The sequence below is a fragment of the Enoplosus armatus genome, chromosome 21, assembly GCF_043641665.1.
Source record: "Enoplosus armatus isolate fEnoArm2 chromosome 21, fEnoArm2.hap1, whole genome shotgun sequence".
In the NCBI taxonomy this organism is placed as follows: Eukaryota; Metazoa; Chordata; class Actinopteri; order Centrarchiformes; family Enoplosidae; genus Enoplosus; species Enoplosus armatus.
In genome coordinates this window covers 16,291,205-16,311,522 of record NC_092200.1, presented here as the reverse complement: position 1 = coordinate 16,311,522, position 20,318 = coordinate 16,291,205, and the positions used below count along the sequence as shown (strand labels likewise).

The following is a 20,318-nucleotide window of genomic DNA, read 5'->3' as shown; positions in this document are numbered from 1 at the left end:
AACACATGTTGAGACGCTGACAGAACAAGAGGAATATGGTTCCTGGCTTTAATTGGTTGCCTTTGATGGAAATCAGAAATGTAATTCAACATCGATTGATATTACCTTTGTAATTCAAAAGCAATTTTCCCAGCTTTTTTTTGTCTCCCTTGCCTTCACTGTGATTGTTTCTCTTGCCACTACCCATCTTCTCATTCACATGTTAAGGGTGTGTGCACACATCAGCAGGTGGGAACTCAGTGGATGGGAAAGGTCATTTCAGCCAAAGACCTCGATTTCATTACATGCTAAGCCTGGTGGATGGGTGAGCAGACTAGCAATGAGTCCTACTGTAGCAGGCAGCCCAGTTCATTTGCATAGCACATAGGGGGGAAATAAATAGGTTCTCCCATGTGCATTTCCCACTCTGTCTCTGTAATATCAAGCACGCTTTGCATCTCGACTTCAGCTTATATTTTTCTCCTTGCTCAGACCAAAACATACATTTAATAAGGTTTATTACGGGGGGCATTAGTGATTCATTTGTACTATTTAGAAAAACAAAATGGGATTGTGCCGTTCTCAGATCCTTGTACGTGTTCTTAATGTTTTCTCATTATTTTCAAATCCGCATGTCCTCTGAGAGTCGACTCGCATCGGAACAGCCTTTCTCTGATTGATCAAAGCGATCCAGGCCAGAGCGAAAAAAAAAATAACATCAAAGTGTCTCAAAGTGTGGAAAACAAATATCAAATGGAGAGGGAGGAAGTTAAGAAACATCGGGCGGGTTTCTGTTTGGAACATCAGGGTTGATGAAAGGAGAGACGGTGGAGGGTGGGAAAAGAGGGAGAGGAAAGTGAGGAAGACAGCAAAGAAGTGCAAAGAGAAGGGAGAGCATGTTGGGAGAGACAAAGGGGGAGAAGAGAAGAGAGGAGAAAGGGAGTCTTGGGTTTCCATCGATGGGTCTGGGGGTGATTCCACTGGGGTTGGATCATTAGCAGTCACGGGCCTGGTAGAGTATGGAGGGGTGCACTGCTGCACTTAATTTGAGCTCTTTAATAACACACTTTATGAATTCAGTCATGTTTGCAGCCCTCTGCCTGAGACACAGCGTGAGAGACATCAGTGGATCTCATTTCAGGCCGACAAGATTTCAGATTCAATTAACTCCATCGTGCAACACCACCTCTCCTCTCACACACACACCCCAGCCTCCCCACTTCTCCCCATGCTTCAAGGTCTATCTCGGAGCGCTGGATGATCATTCTAAACCTAATTACTTCAGGGCTGTCTGATGGAGGCCCAGTGCTGCCCAATCACATTTGCATCGAGTGGCCAAAAGCAGAGGAAGTGCGGCTGGACAGCCAGACCCTCCCCCCGCACCCCCACGCCTGACACGGCCATCTCTCATTCTTGCATGGTGGCTAAAGTCGCAGAGCATCCTCTCCTCCCCCTCCTTAATCCTATCACCCGGCCTCTCCCTACGTCTAAATGCTTCGCCCCGCCAGAAATTGACGGTGACATCCAATTTTTGGACACCAAACACAAAGCTGTGCTTGCCTTAACCTGGCGTACAGAAGAGTTTTGTTGTTTTACTGTTTTCATCTCCCGTCGCTGCACTCTGTGATAGTGGCGCTAATCTTCTCAGTGGGGGGACTTTGTTGTTTGTTGTTTGGCCCCCGCTGGGCCACTTAGGTACATGATTGGCAGGAGAGTAATGGATGGTCACACTCGGAGGACGTTTCTGTGAGGGAGTTTGGAGTTCACCCTGAAAAAAAATGACCCCTTTAAAGTCCTGGGATCTTACACAGGCTTTGAAGACGTAGGGGGGGAGTTTTTCCCCAAGAAGTTGGAAAAGCTGACCTCCTCTCTGTACAGTCCCCTCGGTGACATGATATTTTTTTAGCTGTGCAGCCATTTCAAGGTGATATTGAGGTATGACTTTGCACTTGGCAAAGCTGCCAAGAGCTGCCAAAGTTCACTATTGAGTTCCCTCTGAAATATTTACCCATGACAAGGGAAATCTGTGGCTCACTTTGCTTTAGCCGACTCCACAGGGAGGTCAAAGGTCAGGGTCAGCAGCACAAAAGTGCTGCTAGAGCTGACGGGAAGAAACTCCTTGTCCACTTGGAGACTAGACAACTAACTCCCCCAATCACTGACCACCCTGCTGGGCTGATGTTTATTCTTGCATCACCATCCACATTCCATGATGTGTTAGATTATTATTTTTTTCCCATGTAATTATCTTCCGCTGCATTACTCATATTCTTCACTCCAGCTGCCACTTGTTCTCACGTACGAGCTCCAGCTTGAGGCTGTGGCCCGTGCTTGCCTTTACTACCTCAGCACAGACATTATGATGAGAGAGGCAGAGCAAAAGAAGAACAATTATCATTTTCTCTCAGATTACATTCAGCAGATGTCAGGGCCCACATGTGGAGGCGGCTAATTGCTGTCTCCAAATCAACTGTGGCATAATACTACAAGCATATGTGAGCGTTAGTGTGTGTGAGGGGACGAGGGTTTGCGTCGTACAGGGAAAGAGTGTGTGTGTGTGTGTGTTGATCCATCAGGCACGCCATCAGCCATGTGTGTGTATAAAAAGCCATGCTAATGCATGTATCATGTTGGTGTACTAATGATCAAACCGGCTTACCCGCCATCAGCTGTTCCCACCCACACGAGCAGAAAGAATCATATGGCATGAAGTCACGGAGTGGTGCAGGAACACGCCATCTACCTACTCCTATGTTGCACATAAGGCAATCATGCTTTCGTGGCGTGGTATCCATATTCTAGGCATACTCATGCATGCATGCAAACACACACACACACACACACACACACACTCGTGCCAACCTCACACACTCCTGCGCTCCCAGCGTGCTTCCACACTGCCTAAGAATAATAAAGATTGAAGGATAGAAAGCATCCCTCCTTTGCACTCCACACCCCTCTCTCCTGCATCTCTTCTTGCAGCCTGGAATGGGGCTGCATCTGCAGGGAGGAGAAGGCAGACGAGGTCCCAGAGGTGATGGAGGGTGAGGAGAAGGGGGGGGGTGGGTGCATGCACGGCTGTCACACTGAGCTCCAGTGTCGGGTGATGGCTCGGCGTGAGGCATGCCACTTATCAGATTGGTGGGGAGGAAGAGAGCGGGGGGTAGGGGTGAGGATAACTGTGTGTGTGTAAGGGTGAGGAAGCACCGGGGGAGAAAGGGTGAGGGTGATGCCAGAGCCCATTAACACAGTCTTTTCATCTATACACACACACACACACATGCAAACATGCATTACACATACACACGCAAATTTACATGCACACATCAACACACACACACACACACACACACACACACAAAATCGTCAGAGATCCTCAGTCCTCCCTCCAGGCAGACAGCAGCACGATGCCGTGACTGCCGCTGTGAAAAGCTCCCTTCCTTTCTCATTCCCCCTCTCCCTTTCCTTTTCATCCTCCTTTCCCACTCTCCCTTGGTGCCCCAGTTCACTCCAGTGCACACGCTCCCTCTCTCCTTCCACCATCACCCAATCCACCCACCCCGTTTGTCTCCTTCATGCTACTGTACTTTTCCTACACTATGATGCATTTCCCTCGTTCATGTTAAAAACACATCTCCACACACAAAAAAACATTTAGATATAAAAAATATGAATGCACACACACACACACACACCTTACAACAATATACAGAAGATGGATGTGCACACACGCCTTAACAAATACATGTGCAGACACACTGCAAAAATGTTGCATCTAAGAGTCTCATTATCACATTAAAATATGAATTTTCACTTTGTTTCAACATGCATGTGCACACACACAACACGGTCACACACACACATGGAGATGGGGATGGAGGTCAGTCAGTCACAGAGGAGATAAACAACACCTCATTAGGCATGTTGAAGGGAGTCTTGCAGGCCGGGCCGAGACATCATTGTCTGCTAGCATGCTAACAGAGCCCTGGGCAAAGCTTCCAACATCTAAACAAACCTGATAGGATCAGAAAGTAATGATCACATGTTATCCACTAGAAAAGACATGAATAATCACATACAATGGTTTGGGGGGTAATGCACCGCCCTGCACTCCCCTATATACCACTGGATGCAGACGTGGACACAGTGATACATGCATGCAACAGACATCCTTGAAATAACAATGATGTCAAGCTGCCGAAGGCTGGTTTTTTAGCCTATGCATGCATGCACATTGCTATCCATTCATAAGATTATAAGCTATTCATTACTGGATGGTACAGGACAGTATACCAGGCAGTTTGCCATCCTATAGGCAGTATAGTATGAATCCAGAGAGGCTCTGCACTGCAGATTCTTTGCTTTGGGCTTTAGGCAGTCAATTTTCCTTCCATCACGCACTCGCACACTTTCAGTCATTCTTGCACCCACAGTATTTATCTCACAGTCTCTCCCTCTATCCTCCCTCTCTCCCTATATTAGGCCATCCTCCTTTCCCCTGGCTCTGATGTTAATGCACTCCCAATCAGGCTGTCCATTAAGGAGACGCGCGCTACACGTTCATCAGGCCGTCCAAAGGCCTGCATGCAAATGAGCTCATATTGCAGTGCGCTGCAAACTCCTTGAAATCTCCTTAGAGGGAGAACTTGAGTGTGAGACAGGCATGTGTGAAAAATGCAGGGAAAAGTGAATCCATTTTATGCAAAAGAAAACCATGGAAGACAAGCATTACAAAGGATTAACCTCATCAGGATGTCTTTTTGATGTTTTGATGCAATGGTGAGAAACTTGCTAATGTACATTCTGTTATTCGTAAGCCTGAGAGTGTTGAGTTACTGTCAGCCAAGCCCTTTGTCATGCACAGTAAAACTCCATTCTGAAATCACTGTCAAAACTTTTGCTAAAAGTGAGACACAAAGCAGATCTCTCACTTTCTTTCTAACCCTCCCTTTTGACCGCCAGGCATTTCCCATCACTCCATTTTGTTCTTCACAAAAAGAGGTTTGTTATTGTATCCAGTGGGACGCATTCATTCTCACCTCACTTCCTTGCCATCTCTAACTTTATAAACCTGTTAGGTGGATTGTGAGAGAACGGGGAGAGAATAGAAAAGGACAGTGTAGACGTGTGGGTGTGAGAGCTGTCACAGTTTTAAGTAGAAAATTGTTTGAGGTATCAACAAGGAGTAGGAGTGCCAGAGAGAAGGGAAGACAGAGCCTGAGAGTCGGAGAGACACGCTGGTTCAGGAGGCTGCCTCTTTGCATTCAGGAGGCACAGGGCCTGGCGTTAAATGCATGGAGCAGGGGGGGGAGTGTCAGCGATGCCTGCCGCGTGCCAACTCTTAAGTGGCGGTGGCACTCAAAGATAATGAAGAACGATGATGAGGCCGAGGAGGGCATGCCGAGGGCCCACGTGCGCAGCTAAAATCACCCAGCAGCCACCTATCGGGCTGAGCACACAGCCACTCAAAAAGGTTTGCCAACGGCGCTGATTGCATGTCACAGAGTGTCAAACCTGTGGCTCAAATTTCCACTTTCATTTACTAATCCAGCACACTTCTGTGTGCGTCCCCCTGTGAACATGTGGATCTCCACATATGTGCTTACGCCTGGTGTGCGACAGAATGTGAGCCTGTGTGAGTCATTATGCATTTACACCACGGGATGCAAAGACAGTTGAGTAAAAAAAAAAAAAAGAAAGAGTGAAAATAATGGAAGATAAGTGAGCTCCCCGCATTCCTCAACCGTGACCTCGAAACACACTTGTCGTCTTTATTGTTCATTACCGAGCCGCGCGTCGCGATACGCTAACTAATCCCATTAAACTAATCCACATGAAAAACAACTTACGGCACGATAACGGCCTGCACCGCCTCCACTGTTAATTTATGCCATATTCAAATGTGCACGGAATTGAAATAATTAATGTGACTCCCCCACTAATTTTCCTTGTGGCAGAGATACTGAATGGATACCCGCAGGATGTTTATTTTCATCCATAGTCTCTTTGCACATTTCTCCTACTATTGTCTGTGTACACAGTGTATGGTCCAAAGTCACTATACGCAGGGTAAAGAACTTTCTGCCCATTAGTCCTCAGAGGCAGTGGAATTATTTTCCAGGCTGGAAGACAAACCTAACAACCATAAACACATCTGGTTCGAATTTGCCTCCAACTTCCTGGAGAATATGAGGTGATAACACAGTGCTGAAGACCTACAGCAGGTGAGAGTTTCGCTTAATTAAATCATTGACATTAAATATAGCTTGTGAACATATTTTTAAATCCATGAATATCTGAAGGATGTTGAGAGCAGAATCATGCCACCTCTCATGGTCTCCCAAGGTACTCTGCCTCTAAAATCTTACCAGCCACAGGCAACAATTCCAACCTGCAGTCCATTTTATCATCTCCAAAAGTCTTTTATCCCCAGAACCAAGTCACAGCTCCCACATTAGCACCCTTATGGGCCCTGAACATTGTCCGCTGGTTAACAAATGCGGATAGCGTGTTTGGATACGAGGAGCGCGCACATGGGATCATGAATAAAACATGTTGCCCTTATTAAAAATAATCTGGCTCAAAAGTGCCAGAGGCCCTTGAGGTCGATACCGCCCCCCACCCCCCCCCCCCACCCCCCACCCCGCATCCACTCCCTCCATCTCACAGGGTTCAAGGAGAGGGGTCCCTGATTAGCTCTGGCAACATCCAGAAAATACATTCAAATTCTGTATGATCCAGTGGTGAACACGTTGAGTGGAAAAAAAAGCAGATAGCGACTGACGCTTGGGGCAACATGGGGGGAGGGTTGTTTAGGATTTAGACCTGAGCTCCTTCTCATTCCTACCTGAACATCTCGCCCAGGCCCTTCAGCACGCCTTTCTTGGCTTTGTTCTTGTCCTTGTCTTTCTCCCTCTCTTTATCCCTTTCGGGCTTCTTCTTCTCCTTCCCCTCGGCCTTGTCCCGATCTTTCTGCCTGTCATCTTTGGAGAGGCTGCCGTTCAGGCCGGGGCCCACGTTGAGGTCGCCGCTGGTGGACATGGACTCACGACCTGATCTGGAGCTTCCCTCTGTGTCCTCGTCCACTGGAGGGAAGAGATAAGGGGGGAGGGAGAGGGTGTTAAATATAGATATTGGGAGGCAAGGAGAACAGCACACTCACAAACACAAGCAGTAAAGACAGACAAAAACTTTAACTTCCCCTTGCCTCCCCGTGGACCACACAAGCCGCAATCCAAATCAGCACACAACACCACTTTATTTTTATCAGTTACAAAGCATCACTTGTTTCTTCTTCTTCTTTCTTAAAAGAAAAGCTGTGTCCCACAAGGTATGGCAGCTTTGAACAAAACACACTGAATTCATCAGCCTCATTAGAGCAGAATATATTTACATTGCTCACCCTTTGAGAATAGTATTCAGTTGAACATATTTTCACTAAGCTGACAGCCTGAAGTTATTTCAAATGTCTTTAAATATCTTTATTTTATTCCGGTTTCTGTTGCATTTCTTATTAAAAAAAAAAGATGTGACAAAAAGTGGAAGCTGTAATGATAGTCGTATGAATCTGCTTCTTAATTTACGTCTGAACTAATTTCAACCCAGACATCAAATTGAAACTAAACTCCTTAGGTGATGTAGGGTTGATTAAACTCAAAAGTTTCCATCACATCTAATCGAAACTGATGTGCAAAATGTAATTAATCTGTCAGTAATTATACATTTAAATAATCTTGAAAAAGGCTCCCAGGGATCTTAATTGCAAATGTGGTGCACTTTGCATTCGGCGTGGCTCCTGTCTATGCTGTATCTCTTGCTCCGAGGCGTGAGGTAGATGTCCTTCAGATTACAATTTATTACAGTCTTGCGTGTCGTTGTCTAAGGAGAGAAAAGCGCTTATCGTGAGGGAAGAACAGGGAGGGGAGACCATGAAGGATTTTTGGCATACGGGATGAGACAGAGTACGGGAGGGTGGAGCGTCTGGATTCACATTTCAAGAAACAGTCGGGTTTGTGTTCTCTTGTGATCTGTGGAGCTATCAGCTATTTCTTTCAGCTCCCATCTCAGAGGAAATTACTGAAAAAGGAATCTCAACATGAGGCACTGTGCGACAGGAATAGAGCGAACCGGCAGCTTAAACCTGCTCAATTATGCAATTCATTCCCGCACGCAGCCCCTCCCTTCCTTTTTTCCTCCACCTCTGCAAATTTGGGAGCAGGTTCTGGATGGGTATCAGTTTTTATCACTCAATCCGCTGCCTGCTTATCATCTACTTAAGAGCAGCGGCAGCAAATAGCAGCTGTGAGCTGTATCTGGCTATTAAAGTGACTGAGATTAGCAAGAGTGCTAATGTCGCTACTGCTTAATGGTGCCAGGCTGCAGATAACATACTAAACATTGTAATCCAGAGCCTCCCAGAGGACCGGGGCCATGTGTGCTTGTATGTATGAGCGCATGGGCCTGTGCGTGCATGTACATGTGTATGCATTTGTTTGTGGCCAGATTGTTTTCATGCATTCTTCCACTCAAAGGCCTCAGATTGAAGTAGAAGGATTTTTTATAATTCAATGCAATTTCTGCCATCTTCCATTTCATTGAGTCTTTCAAATAAAGCAAGACAGAAAAACAAGCAATCTTCTAACAAAAAAAAAAAAAGACAAAAGCCTATAGTACCAGACATCAAAAGGTGAGGCCATCCACAGTAATTTAATGGAAGTGAAAAAAAAGACTGGCTTGGCTGACAATCTCAAATGACAGCGGAAGCATTGATGAAAGTGTCAGGGGAATCAAACATAATTTGCAGAGACAGACAACCACAGGAAACAGTTTGTCACTTTAGTGAAAGTCTACCATTAAACTTTCTGGCTTTAATAATCAAGGACATTTACGCTGGCCTGTCAGTAAAGGTTATGACAAATTCCAACAAATAAAAGAAGGGATTCTTTGCTCTGCAGAGCTCATTTTTCGTTTTCTCTTTTATTTCCTCACACGTTGCAACACGACGTAGCACAAGGGGAAGTGCATTTTGCCCAGCAGGATATCTTGTGGGGACACATTTTCTTTGGGCGATGCCACATTCTTATTTTATGTAAATAAAAGCCTGGGAGCAGAGGAAGGCAGCGGCTTATCTGTCAACTTTGACTATTAACCTCAGTGACGAGCACAGACTGGCTGCTTTTATCTAAATTGAAAAACAGAGTTATTTGAATATCATGGGGGAGAATGCAATATACCGCGGCAGGGGAAATCGGTTGCTTTCCCCATTTTTCTTTGCCGAGATAAGACTGTATTTAGTGGCTTGCCGACAGAGCTTATGAGAACAAAGCGTTTCAGGCAAATAATTCCCTCTTTTTCAGATGTCTTCCAGCTCTTTAATGTTGAATGGAAATTTATATCTGGTGATTACTCTTGTGGTGTTGCAGTGTTATTACCTGTCGGGAAGGTAAGGCGGCTGCCTCTCTATACCCCACGCGTGTCTTTTTGTCATCAAACACCAAGTATGGATGGATATATTCACTCAAACGGAAGGTGGCATGTCTTTCCTTTCAAATGCTGTCTTCACAGCGTAGAATAAAGTAAGGTGATTGTGGCTTCAATCCCAGTCAGGTACGCGGGAAAACAAATGTGAGGAAACCTGGCAAAGTTGCACGTTGCTATGTGCCAAAACTAACTGCCACAGGCCGAAGCAAAGACTAGCATTTCATTTCGGGTTTGTAGTAAATGCAATTACACGTACATACTACGTGTAAAATGGACACAATGGGACCCCTGACGTATGTTGGTAAACAGAAGGAAATTTTCTTGCATGCACTCTGTTGAAAAACATGGCAATGCACTTAAGAGTATGTAAGCTCCTGGGAAAACACGCTGCCACCGTCTCTAACAATTCCACTCAACGTGAACTATGTGAATATTAATGAGTGTGTAACCTAGACGTTTATTGCAGATGTGCTTTGTGACACACATATCTCTCTAGCAAGTAGGGATCCCTAACCTAGTTTACTTGGGGGGTGAATCCTGCCATCCTAAAAGGGCTCTGGGGAAGTATTGAGTTGGCCTATATTACACTGAATGTCTCTGTAATAATCTGCTAATGTCTTCTCTTGTATGTTATATAATGACACACTTTTGGGCTCACTATTCTGGATCACTCCTCTACTAAAACAAAACCTCTGTGTCTAAACACTCACGTGTCTCCATGCTGTTCTCTTCTTCTGCCGTCGTCACGCCAGGTTTCTCGTACGATTTGTCAATTGCTGCCCGGAAGCTCTCGTTGCAGCCGCGGCCCCTGACGATCCGGGAGCGCGGCCTGTGAACGCTGATCTCGCCGTTCAGCGTTGCCTCCGCAACAGCAGTCTGGAGGCTTTCAAGGGAGCTGGACTTTTTCAGGCCCAGCGAGGGTCCGACCTCTTGTTCTGTGGCACCTATGGAAAAAGGAAACAGAGTCACTGAGGCCAGCGGACTAATGGCGTGTGACTCATAACTCCTCCACAAAGGCGACCTGAAACATATCATCACGGAGCTCATTACGTGTCAATGAATCATTCACGTTTTGCTAGTTTCGTATGGGATGAGGTTATGTGCCGTACTTGGCAAAGGAGAGAGAAGGTGTGAGTCTGGCAATTAACATGAAAAACAAATGATGCCATTGCCGGGTCAATGAAGTGTGTGAAATGAGAACAGAGTATTATAACTGCACTGAGACGTTTTCCTTTTAGGAATTATAATACAACTTTTGTCCTTGTGTCTGCAGAGTTAAATCATGTGGCTGAAACATAATGCATATAAATGGGCCACAATCACAGACAACAATGTACCACAGTATCAGAGTGATTATGGTGTTATACTAAAATATAATGTGTTTCCAAAATGTTTAGATAGACTGTTAACCGAAACCTATTTCCATAGGTGGTTTCCTCTGTGATTTCTCTTTTCCTCTGAGAGGCTGGCTAAAACACACAGGAGAGAAGAAAAAGAGAAGGCATGTAGACTAAACAAATCCAGTCCATTCATTTCCAACACTATTCTCTTGTATTCACTAGCCCATTTTAGCACAAACAACATCTCTCAGCTGTAATCTTTTGCTCTATTTCTAAAGCCTTCTCATGTGTAGATGTTAGATAGCAGGTAACAGCACAACACGAAGGCAAAAAAAACCCCAACCTGCTCTGTTATCAGTCTTGTGCTGATTAGCCTGGTGGGTGAAAACTACCAAAACATTTGTCGCCACCTGCAGAACAATGTTATCTCATGGAACTTTTCCAATACATTGCCATCACACGCACTGCACATTGCAACACAAAACACACTATGGTTTATGGACAGAAATGCCTTTATGACACAAGACTGGTGGCACCCACTTTATCTACTTCACTGATAAATGCCTCACAATGCCTAACTATTATGCAAAGTAAATACAATTAACATGTAAATTGTGCACATGATACAAATGAAGGGCCGTTGTAACTAATTAGAGTAGTCAAGACAAAGCATCTCCTTAAAAGAACGTAGCACATAGCACTGACAGATGAGCCGGCAGACCAGCTGTGTTGAGAGCAAAGTGAATTTTGAACAGTCAACCTCTTCAAATACTGGAGCCAGGCCCCGGACAGCCGTAATTATTTTTCCAATGCTTGCTAGGGGTTTGTTTAGGGTATGTAAGTGGAGCGTGACTCAGGTATTGGTATTTCATTTTGTCAGGTAGCGTCCGTCAGTTCCCCGGAGCTCTTACCTTACCCGCCAGTTGGTAAACAAGCAGCCCGGTTGATTTTCTGTCCCCTTTATTTTGCCTCAATTCAGCGTGCAGCGAGGGGCTGTCAGAGGTAACGAGATGGATTTCTGAATATGTGCGAGTAAAGCCTCGTTAGATGTAAACTTCTGCCGAGGAAATATCACTAATAATGGAGAAACTGTTGATTAAATTACTTTAACAGCCTCACTGACTGTCTGAGGGTAAAGCACATGTCGATGGAGCCCGGACAGAGCAGCATTGTGTCTTTACGACTCCCTGTAGACCATAAAGACCCTCCACATGTAGCGAATGTGTGCTGCTGTTTCCTCCTGGCTTCATGTGGTGTAAACAAACGTCCTCCTGTTGGTTTTCAATAGCAAATGTTGCCATGAGGTCTTGTCTCTACCCCCACTGAATAGCACACACGCATGCAAACGCTGGATGTATGTGTTTATATGTGTGTACCCCATGCAGACACCCCCCGAAAGGCACAATAACACAAACTCTTGACATACACACATGTCAGCTATCCTCAACATGTTTAAAGTGGCCTAAATGAGGCATGGCCCACTGCTGCTGGGTGATCCCAGTGGATCTTTAGATGGAGGGTTGCACAGCCGAACACAGATCAGGCAAAGAAAATAAACCCCCGTCCCGAAAGAAAACTATTTGTGACCGCTGTATGGAGTGCCCCCTCTGAAATGCATTTGTTTCAGTGTGTGAGAGGTGGAGGCAGGAAGGGAAGAAAGACGTTGCAAAAGAAGGGTATGAATGAGTTAAGAGCTTAAGAAAAAAGAGGGTTAACTGGCAGCAATGTGCAGAAATGCATATATGCTGCTACTGTTATCCTAATTGTACCAGTGGCAGCTTGTCTCTGTTGTTGGCTGAACCCCGTTGCTTTTCTCTTCTTGATCCCTTAACCAAGCAAACCTGCAGCAGCAGCAGCAGCGCACTAGTGATTAGCCAGCTATCTGAGTTTCACAGTTCAAACACATACCATCTAGACAGCTACTTGCAGGGGACAAATGTAGGAAAGAGAAATGCTGATTGATTTCTTATTTCAATAATCTTGAAACGGAAAGCTTGCACGCTACTTTCAGGATCTCTAGGGTCACCAGGGCATCCCTCGTTCTGCTGCGTTTGCTACCAATGCAGCCTTACCGAGAGTGTGAGTGCTTCTCTATCATCCGTGGCGGCTATAGATCTGGTGTCAAAGAAGTCAGATAGGCTAAAAGGTCAGCTGTTGGTGTTGGATTTCCAAAATGGTAAATGTACTGTTGTCCTCAACGCACCGTTTTCTCTTCCTTTTTCGTCAATGTTAATAAAAAGGGCCCAGTCCCGAGAGAACCTGGGCTCAATGCTGAGAGTACTGTTCAAAATAAATGAACACCAATCCTATAATGCTGCATCCCATTTAGTGGGAAGAGCTCATATATGCGCCTTCAGGCTGCGTTGGACAGTAAAATGAAACTTTACTGTGTGCTACAAATGTCTAGGGGGGTCAAAAGCTCTCTGGTTGCTGGAACAGAAGATGAATTTTACTGCTTAGTTCCTCAGAGGAGGTTGGGCCATTTCTGATTACTATGACAAATTCTAATGCCAGGAAAGCATAAACAGCCTTCAAAAACCAAGAGAATGCAAGTAAAAATTATGTAATTCATTTGTTCAGAAGGAGTAATCTCATCATGTGAAGGACAAGAGAGGACAGTTTAAGTAAAAAATACATTATATGGAAACACAGTGGCAGATACAGCGGAGCAGAAAAATGTTGTAATTTTTCATTCTTTGTGGATAAAATTCAATCAACCCAGTACAAATGCCATGTAAATGTGTGGGTTTTTTTTTAAAAGCTTATGCGTAAAGTCTGCCAACAGCGGACACACAGAAGCCAGGGTGCATGTTTGACACAATGGGATTGCAAGTTAGAGCCGCACGGGATGCAACAGTTCAAGGGAACACAAATGACATCTGCTGTACTCGGAAACAGGGAATTATCCCCCCGCTCGGTATTCCGCACCACGATCCCCTTCGCCATTGTCTCTAGTCGGCGTGGTGAATGACTGAGAGAAGCAGAGAGACAAAGAGAGAAAGTTTGCCCACAGACCCTGGCTGCCTCGAACCTGCCTTTGTTTTGATCAGAAGCAGCCGCGGCTCTCCTGGGAGAGTTTGACGGACAGCTCTCTGTATGCGAGTCTATTATGTGATTCCTATCACACAACAGAAGCCTCGGTGCTCTGCTCCTCATCTCCCTCTTATTCAGAGGGATGAAAATACATATTCCCCCATTGCATGCAGACATGAGTTTGTCACTCCCCACACGTCTGGAGGAGAAATGAAAATCATCAAAATGAAATACACAAAAAGAAAGACTAACAAACCAAATAGGGGAAGAGTGCAACTGGAATTTTGCCATGAGCAGCGTGTTCCTTAGCCAGATTAAGGGCAAAGACAGCTAACTGGAGAAGATCCATTGCCATTAAACGTTACAGGGGAGGTATGGCAAACTCCATGAATAAATCAGCAGCGGTTATTACAGGGACAGGAGCCCATAGTATAATTAGAGCAGCTAAAACTATGCTCCCCAGCCATTATTCACCACGGGCCCTTGCATGTAAAGATCTGTGTACAGACAGGGGCTCCATTACACATAATTTATTCTGAAAGCCAGGGCTTTAAGCAGGGCGGTAAAAGGGTAATTATGTTAAAAATAGCCTCCAAGGTGGTCAGGGGAAGGCCATGTCCAGGTACCCCAGTGGAAGTGAGGCATCCCTGGGTCGGCCAGGCTCCTATGTCTCTGCCAGTTGTGGACCATTAGTCCGACAAAGGACGTCCTCCGTATGCTGAACATGTGTCACAAAGGAACCATCATTACATGGACTGGTTAATATCTCGATCGAGAATGCTGGATGCTGTACCGGGTGATTGTGCAATTTTATCAACCCAATAAAATGATCTCTCTCCAAGTCAGCCTACTCCGCTATGAATATGCAGAGGCTGGAAACTCTCATCCCAAGCCTGGCAGCGCACTGGATCAGCAACTGACTCGGCTGGAATGGAAACTCACAGTAAGGGTGAGCTTGAGGTGCTGGTCTCTCATTTACCACCGCTGGCTTATCAGTGACTCCACTAGTCTCATATTGTTTCATATTGTTTTTTAACACTTCTCTGGCCTCTTACAGTGTGTTTAGAAGTCCTTGAAATATACACAGAGTTGATATATTTCTGCATAAATGTAATGTCACACCTGATATGGCATGATATACCACATAAGATTTCTTTTGTTAAATAATCCCTGTACACAACAGGAAAGAGACATGTCAGTTTCCTATTATTAGAATGTCCTCTCTCAAATCACTCAAAACTCTCCCCTTGTGACTCAGTCGTCAGCTCATTCTGTGTTCATTTAATGGAGTGAATGCACTCTAACATGCTCCAACCAGTGCTCAAAACAGCCTGACTATGATGGATCAATTGCAGCGAGATGAAGAGGCCAACTGGCAATGAGCGTCTCTGTATTGCAAATGCCACTCCATTGCCTGGCTCCCTCCAGCCCTCCACAACTCCTGGAGTAATGAGTGTTTTCTTCAATCACTTGCACTGCAGAACGAGCACAATGGCACAGGTTTCCACATTAGTTGCCAAGTCTCTATTCAACGCCATGCAACTCCCTCTCAGCAATATGAAAACCCTCTTTTGATCATGCTGCAATTACCTCCAACAACTCTCTCCTCCACATGCATCTAAAGGTGCCAAGATCACACAGCCAATGATGGTTGGTTATGAGCTGGTTGTGGAGAAAATGTGGGACTGCTTTTCCAGTCTCTACTACTGACCCATGGATCCAGCTGAACAATGATAATGATCCATTGTAATAATGGCGACAGTGTAGTGGGCCGGTCCAGGCACGGTTGCTTACCTCCATTGGTTCTTGTGCTGGAGTTAATCTCATCTGCTACTGTTAAAGAGCACAAACAAGCATGTGTGGTTAGTGCCTTCTGTTAGTGAGCGCAGGCAAAGCAGAAAGAGACAGAATCAGAGAGAATAGCTTGAGAGTAGTGAGAACCGATATTACACCTCGTGCAAGGGCCTGTCAATCATGAGGCTTACAAGGCAAAGTGGCTGGAATGTGCTAATGTATTACTGCCAGCCGTGGCACCTCACGTCTCTTTCTTCCCTTTTCTTCCCTCACTCAATCTTGTTCCCCATCTAAATGGGATTGAACTGTGGGGTGTCTGACCAGTTTAGCATATTTCAACAATGATGGCCTTCAAAGTCATGAAATCCATCTGCTGATGTGATTTGGGAGCACCTGGAACACCATTAAAAAAGGGGGGGGACAAAAAAATACCTAGTGACAGAATAAAATGGGAGTCTGTAGGGGACAGGGTTATTGAGCGAGGAAACCGCTCAGACAGAGCAGCTTTATCAATGTGTTGATGGAAAGTAGACACACCCGCAACTTCGACTGACTTCTGAAGACAAACTTCAATGTACAACAGCGTGCCAATGACAAGGTTTAAATATAAGTGCTGGCACTATGTTCTTTGGCTCCTTTAATTCTCAGATCTGTTACACATTACCCATAGGCCATTATTCATTGTGTGGCTTTGATGTAATAATTTCATTAAAATAATCAACATACCATAGCAGTGTGTGCCTTTGTGATAAATGGAACTTGTGTGACATTGGGTACGTGACAAATCACAATATGTAGCTTTCATTTTGAACACAGACTCCAGAGCTTGCGTTCCATGTATTGACTGAAACATTTCTCCTCTGGGAACTCATGTCACTTACAGGAGTTATTATATGAGAGGAACGAGTTGGTTATTTCCCTGCGCCATCTGAACACTGTGATACTCTCACTGATGGATTACGATTTTGTATTGGCAAGGATTTCTGTCAGCAGGATATTTCACATACTCAATTGGGCCCGGCAAGTAGTGGAAGGCAAAGGGATTTTGAATTACATCTAATGACACACACACACACACACACACTGATCTTAAGAACTAAGAAATAATAGACCAATAATAGAGATCTGTAAAACGTCAATAACACTAGCTATCCCAAGAGTGAGGCATCGTCTCCTGAGCAGATGAACTAGCCTCTTTTGCAAATACTAACTTCTGTTTTCTAGAACTAATCAAATTCACAAATATATGTGATGCCACTTTGGAACAATTAGGAAGCTTTTTTGATTAAACTCATTGATAAAATGTGCATTTGCAATGATGAACACGCCACCGCGCAGCTATCTCAGCATCCTGTCCATTCTCCTCACTTCCTGTCCTCAGTTATATCCAATTATATTTTTATTCGACACTAAGGACATAATGGACAAGATTTTTATGCTCGACTAATTGCTTAGTGAAACATATCCAATGGCAAACGATTGTTTCTTTCTCCGAGGCAGCACTTTCCGCTGAAAGGTTGTGTTGTCTGGGTTCACTTTGTTGAAAATGTTTGAAGGTGGACAAAGGGTAGGGCTAATACAGGCCAGGGGGACCCCAGCTGAGTGCAGTGGCCTGGACCTACACTAGTCTGTGGGAGAGTCAAAGATTTCTACAGGTCTCTGGGCTCCATGTGGAAAAGAGTTGGCTGTTATCTGTTATGATTAGCCAGTGATCCGAGAGAAGGCAGCGTCTGCTTCAGCCTCAGTGGGAGAGGCTCTGAACTCACACCATCTTCTTCCCTAGTCTGGATGTTTGAGCATGTGCATGCGCATACATGCGCCGGCCCTCTCACCAGCCCTTCCGTCACTAGGCAGTCACTATAGAGGCCATTGTGCTCTTGCTTCTTCTGTGTTATCCATGCTCCATTGGACACAGGGCCATGGGAGAAGGAAGCCAAAAGAGGAGAGGTGGTGGCTGGACAGAACTGAAAGGACAGTGTGTGTGTGTGTGTGTGTGTGTGTGTGTGTGTGGCAGGGGGTATGTCTGTCAAAATTTTGACCCAAGCTGTCTCTTGTTAACATCCCTAGTGTACAGACCTAGTACTGGCCATACTTAAATATAATGTTAAAATGTTCATGTTGTTCCCTCCCTCTTGACTCCATGCGTGTGTGTAGTGTGTGTTAAGCAGAGCCTAGCGTTTACCTAGATCCATGCTCTTGGACTTGCGTGTCTTGATGATCTCCAGCTCAGCAGGGTTTTCATACTGTTTGGTGCGTTTTTCGGACATGCTCTGGCGGCCGAAGCCCTCCCTCTGAAACGAGCCGTCAGGGTCCGCGTCTGGACTGAGCGAACTGCAGTTGATAAGGAAGAAAGGAGGGGGGGGGGGGGGGGGACAGAGACGCAAATGTTATAATGTTGCCGTGAGACATGGCAAATGCAGGGTCATTCCAAAAGCATACCCTTTAATCCGATGATTATCCAATTAAAGATATATTTTGTAATCATCTACATCACATTGCGGTTATATTGCTTGGGGCTATCCTTATAATAAGACCGGGAGATAAAATCAACCTATTAATATTCATACATCCCCGAACCCAAAACCCCAAAACACTCTTTTACTATCAGATAATGACCATCGACATTCAATATACACACACACACACACACACACACAGTCAGTTTCAATCCTTCATTTCAATGACTATTTTAATCAAGGACACCTCCACCTCTGCTGGGTGGGATCAGGACATGCTAAAATTGGAAAGAGGAGGCCTGGCTAAGATGTGTGATACCCCAGTGAGGTGAGGGTGCTCTGGGGTCATGGCCACTCAATACACTACCCTCCCCCCAATCTCCTATATGTCTGGAGCAGTGGCAGACCCTCTATCTCTGTCTGGATCTTAATTGAAAAAAAGGGAGGTTGGGAGAGGAGGACACTATATTTGCATGCAGAAGAGCACGTTTACAATTAAGGTGAGAACATCTCGGCATTTAAGGGGAGACGGATGGGTGCTGTGAAGAGCTGATGGAGTCCAACAAATGTTACACACACGAGGACACTGTTTCTGTTACATTATGTCCATTATTTTTACCTGTGGAGATCCTTTAGGAGACTGAAATTTCTGCGTTTTACATTGAAAATTTCATCTAATGATCTGATCTGTCCTGCGACTGCAAATGAAAAGCTTTTGTCCTGAGTTGGATGTTATGATTATATGTTTGAAAGTGAAATATGTTTTATGTCAATGCAATCCTCTTGGAGCAGATGCTCCTTCAAGCATCCTTTAATATCCGTGATATCACTAAACAGCAACTGCAGGCCTGCTGGCACTTGTTTGCATGTAAACAATTCTTATTTGGGTTGTCAACCCCATTTAACAAAAGAGCTGCTTCACGTGTCACAGAGGGGCCGGCGTCAACGTGTCACTTTGCCGTCGACCATACCTGACAATCCCAACTAAGATCAGACCGCCTCGCAGGACCAACTCCAGCTGACACAGGAAGAGAGGGAGGTGGAGCAGGAAGAGAGGAATGACAGCACAGATGTTTTATTCATTTATTCATCATCCCTCGCTATTCTCCTCTCATCATTCCAAGCCCACAAAAAAACAACCTGCCCTCTCTTTTTCTGTCTCCGCAAATGTCATCTGTAGGAGTGTGACTGAGACGGTGCAGGAGAGAAAGGACGTGTTTTTCAGCCTGAATTTAGAATTAATTCACTCTTGCCAGTATTGTGTGTGGGGGGGGGGGGGGGGGGGCAACTGAACACACATAGAACATAGACAAAAGTAAGAGGCCAGCAGGTGGGATCATGCACAGCCCTGTCACACAGGTACAGATAGTTGGCGAGTGTGTGATAAAAAGCAGTTGGGATGAATCAGAATCTGGCTTGTCTGAGCAGAAATGGTGAGAAATCTGTGGGGCAGTGAGAGTGAAGTTCAGAGGGACAGCCCAGCGGTGGTGCAAATTCACTCAGTAGGAGATCAGATCTGTTGGTTTAAGCTGCTGCCCATTTTGACACCGCCTCTGCTTCACTTTGGTTCACACAGAGCAGTGACTAAATGCCCAGGTCGGGGCTCCAGGGTGACCTGAAGTGAAGTAGCCAATTGTGTTGCTTTGAGCACCCCTCCAAGCCAGAGATACCTGCTGTTGGAACTTGCACCTAAAGGTACTATTTAAGGAGGTGGCAGCGAACCCCACTGGTTTTCCACCCTTTTTAACTTGTGTCCCATTATAGCCAAGTGATACCTACCTGTGAACCATTGTCACAGGTTGCACATGTCTTGGAATTGTAAAGAGATATTACACTATTCACTTTTGTAAAAAAAAAATTTTTTAACAAATCTACAAGCCTTATGTGCCATTTTCACAAGGAAATAAGTGTGCTACTTATTGTACCAAAGGCATGGCAAGGCCAGTGTTAATCTTCTAGTCTACTTAATGCTGGCACACAAAGATTCACAGCTACTACAGTCCATTAATAGAAATACATTACTCAATTAGAGATCTCGTATTCACTTTCTACTGGCTATTAACTTTCCCATAGGAATGCTCGTTGTAATGAGATACTGCTTTGAAAGTCTCTTTGCTGTGATCCAGATGCTTCTGAAGCTTAAACACAGTCTACTGGTGGAAAGACAAGCCAATTGAAAGGACCTCAACTGGTTGAGTCTATGAAGGTGAGACCCGTACTGGGCCACTGAATTACT

General features: G+C 45.1%; 1 protein-coding gene across 1 annotated transcript in view; it reads right to left on the bottom strand.

The window, feature by feature from the left end:
* LOC139304541 (partitioning defective 3 homolog) overlaps positions 1-20,318 on the bottom strand; it is a 309,773-nt gene that overhangs the window by 88,668 nt on the left and 200,787 nt on the right. Inside the window, exons 18-21 of the mRNA XM_070928476.1 lie at positions 17,809-17,957; positions 15,627-15,665; positions 10,170-10,403; positions 6,827-7,064 (exon numbers count right to left, since the gene is read on the bottom strand). Coding sequence (XP_070784577.1) covers positions 6,827-7,064; positions 10,170-10,403; positions 15,627-15,665; positions 17,809-17,957 — 660 coding nt within the window. The remainder of the gene's footprint in view (positions 1-6,826; positions 7,065-10,169; positions 10,404-15,626; positions 15,666-17,808; positions 17,958-20,318) is intronic.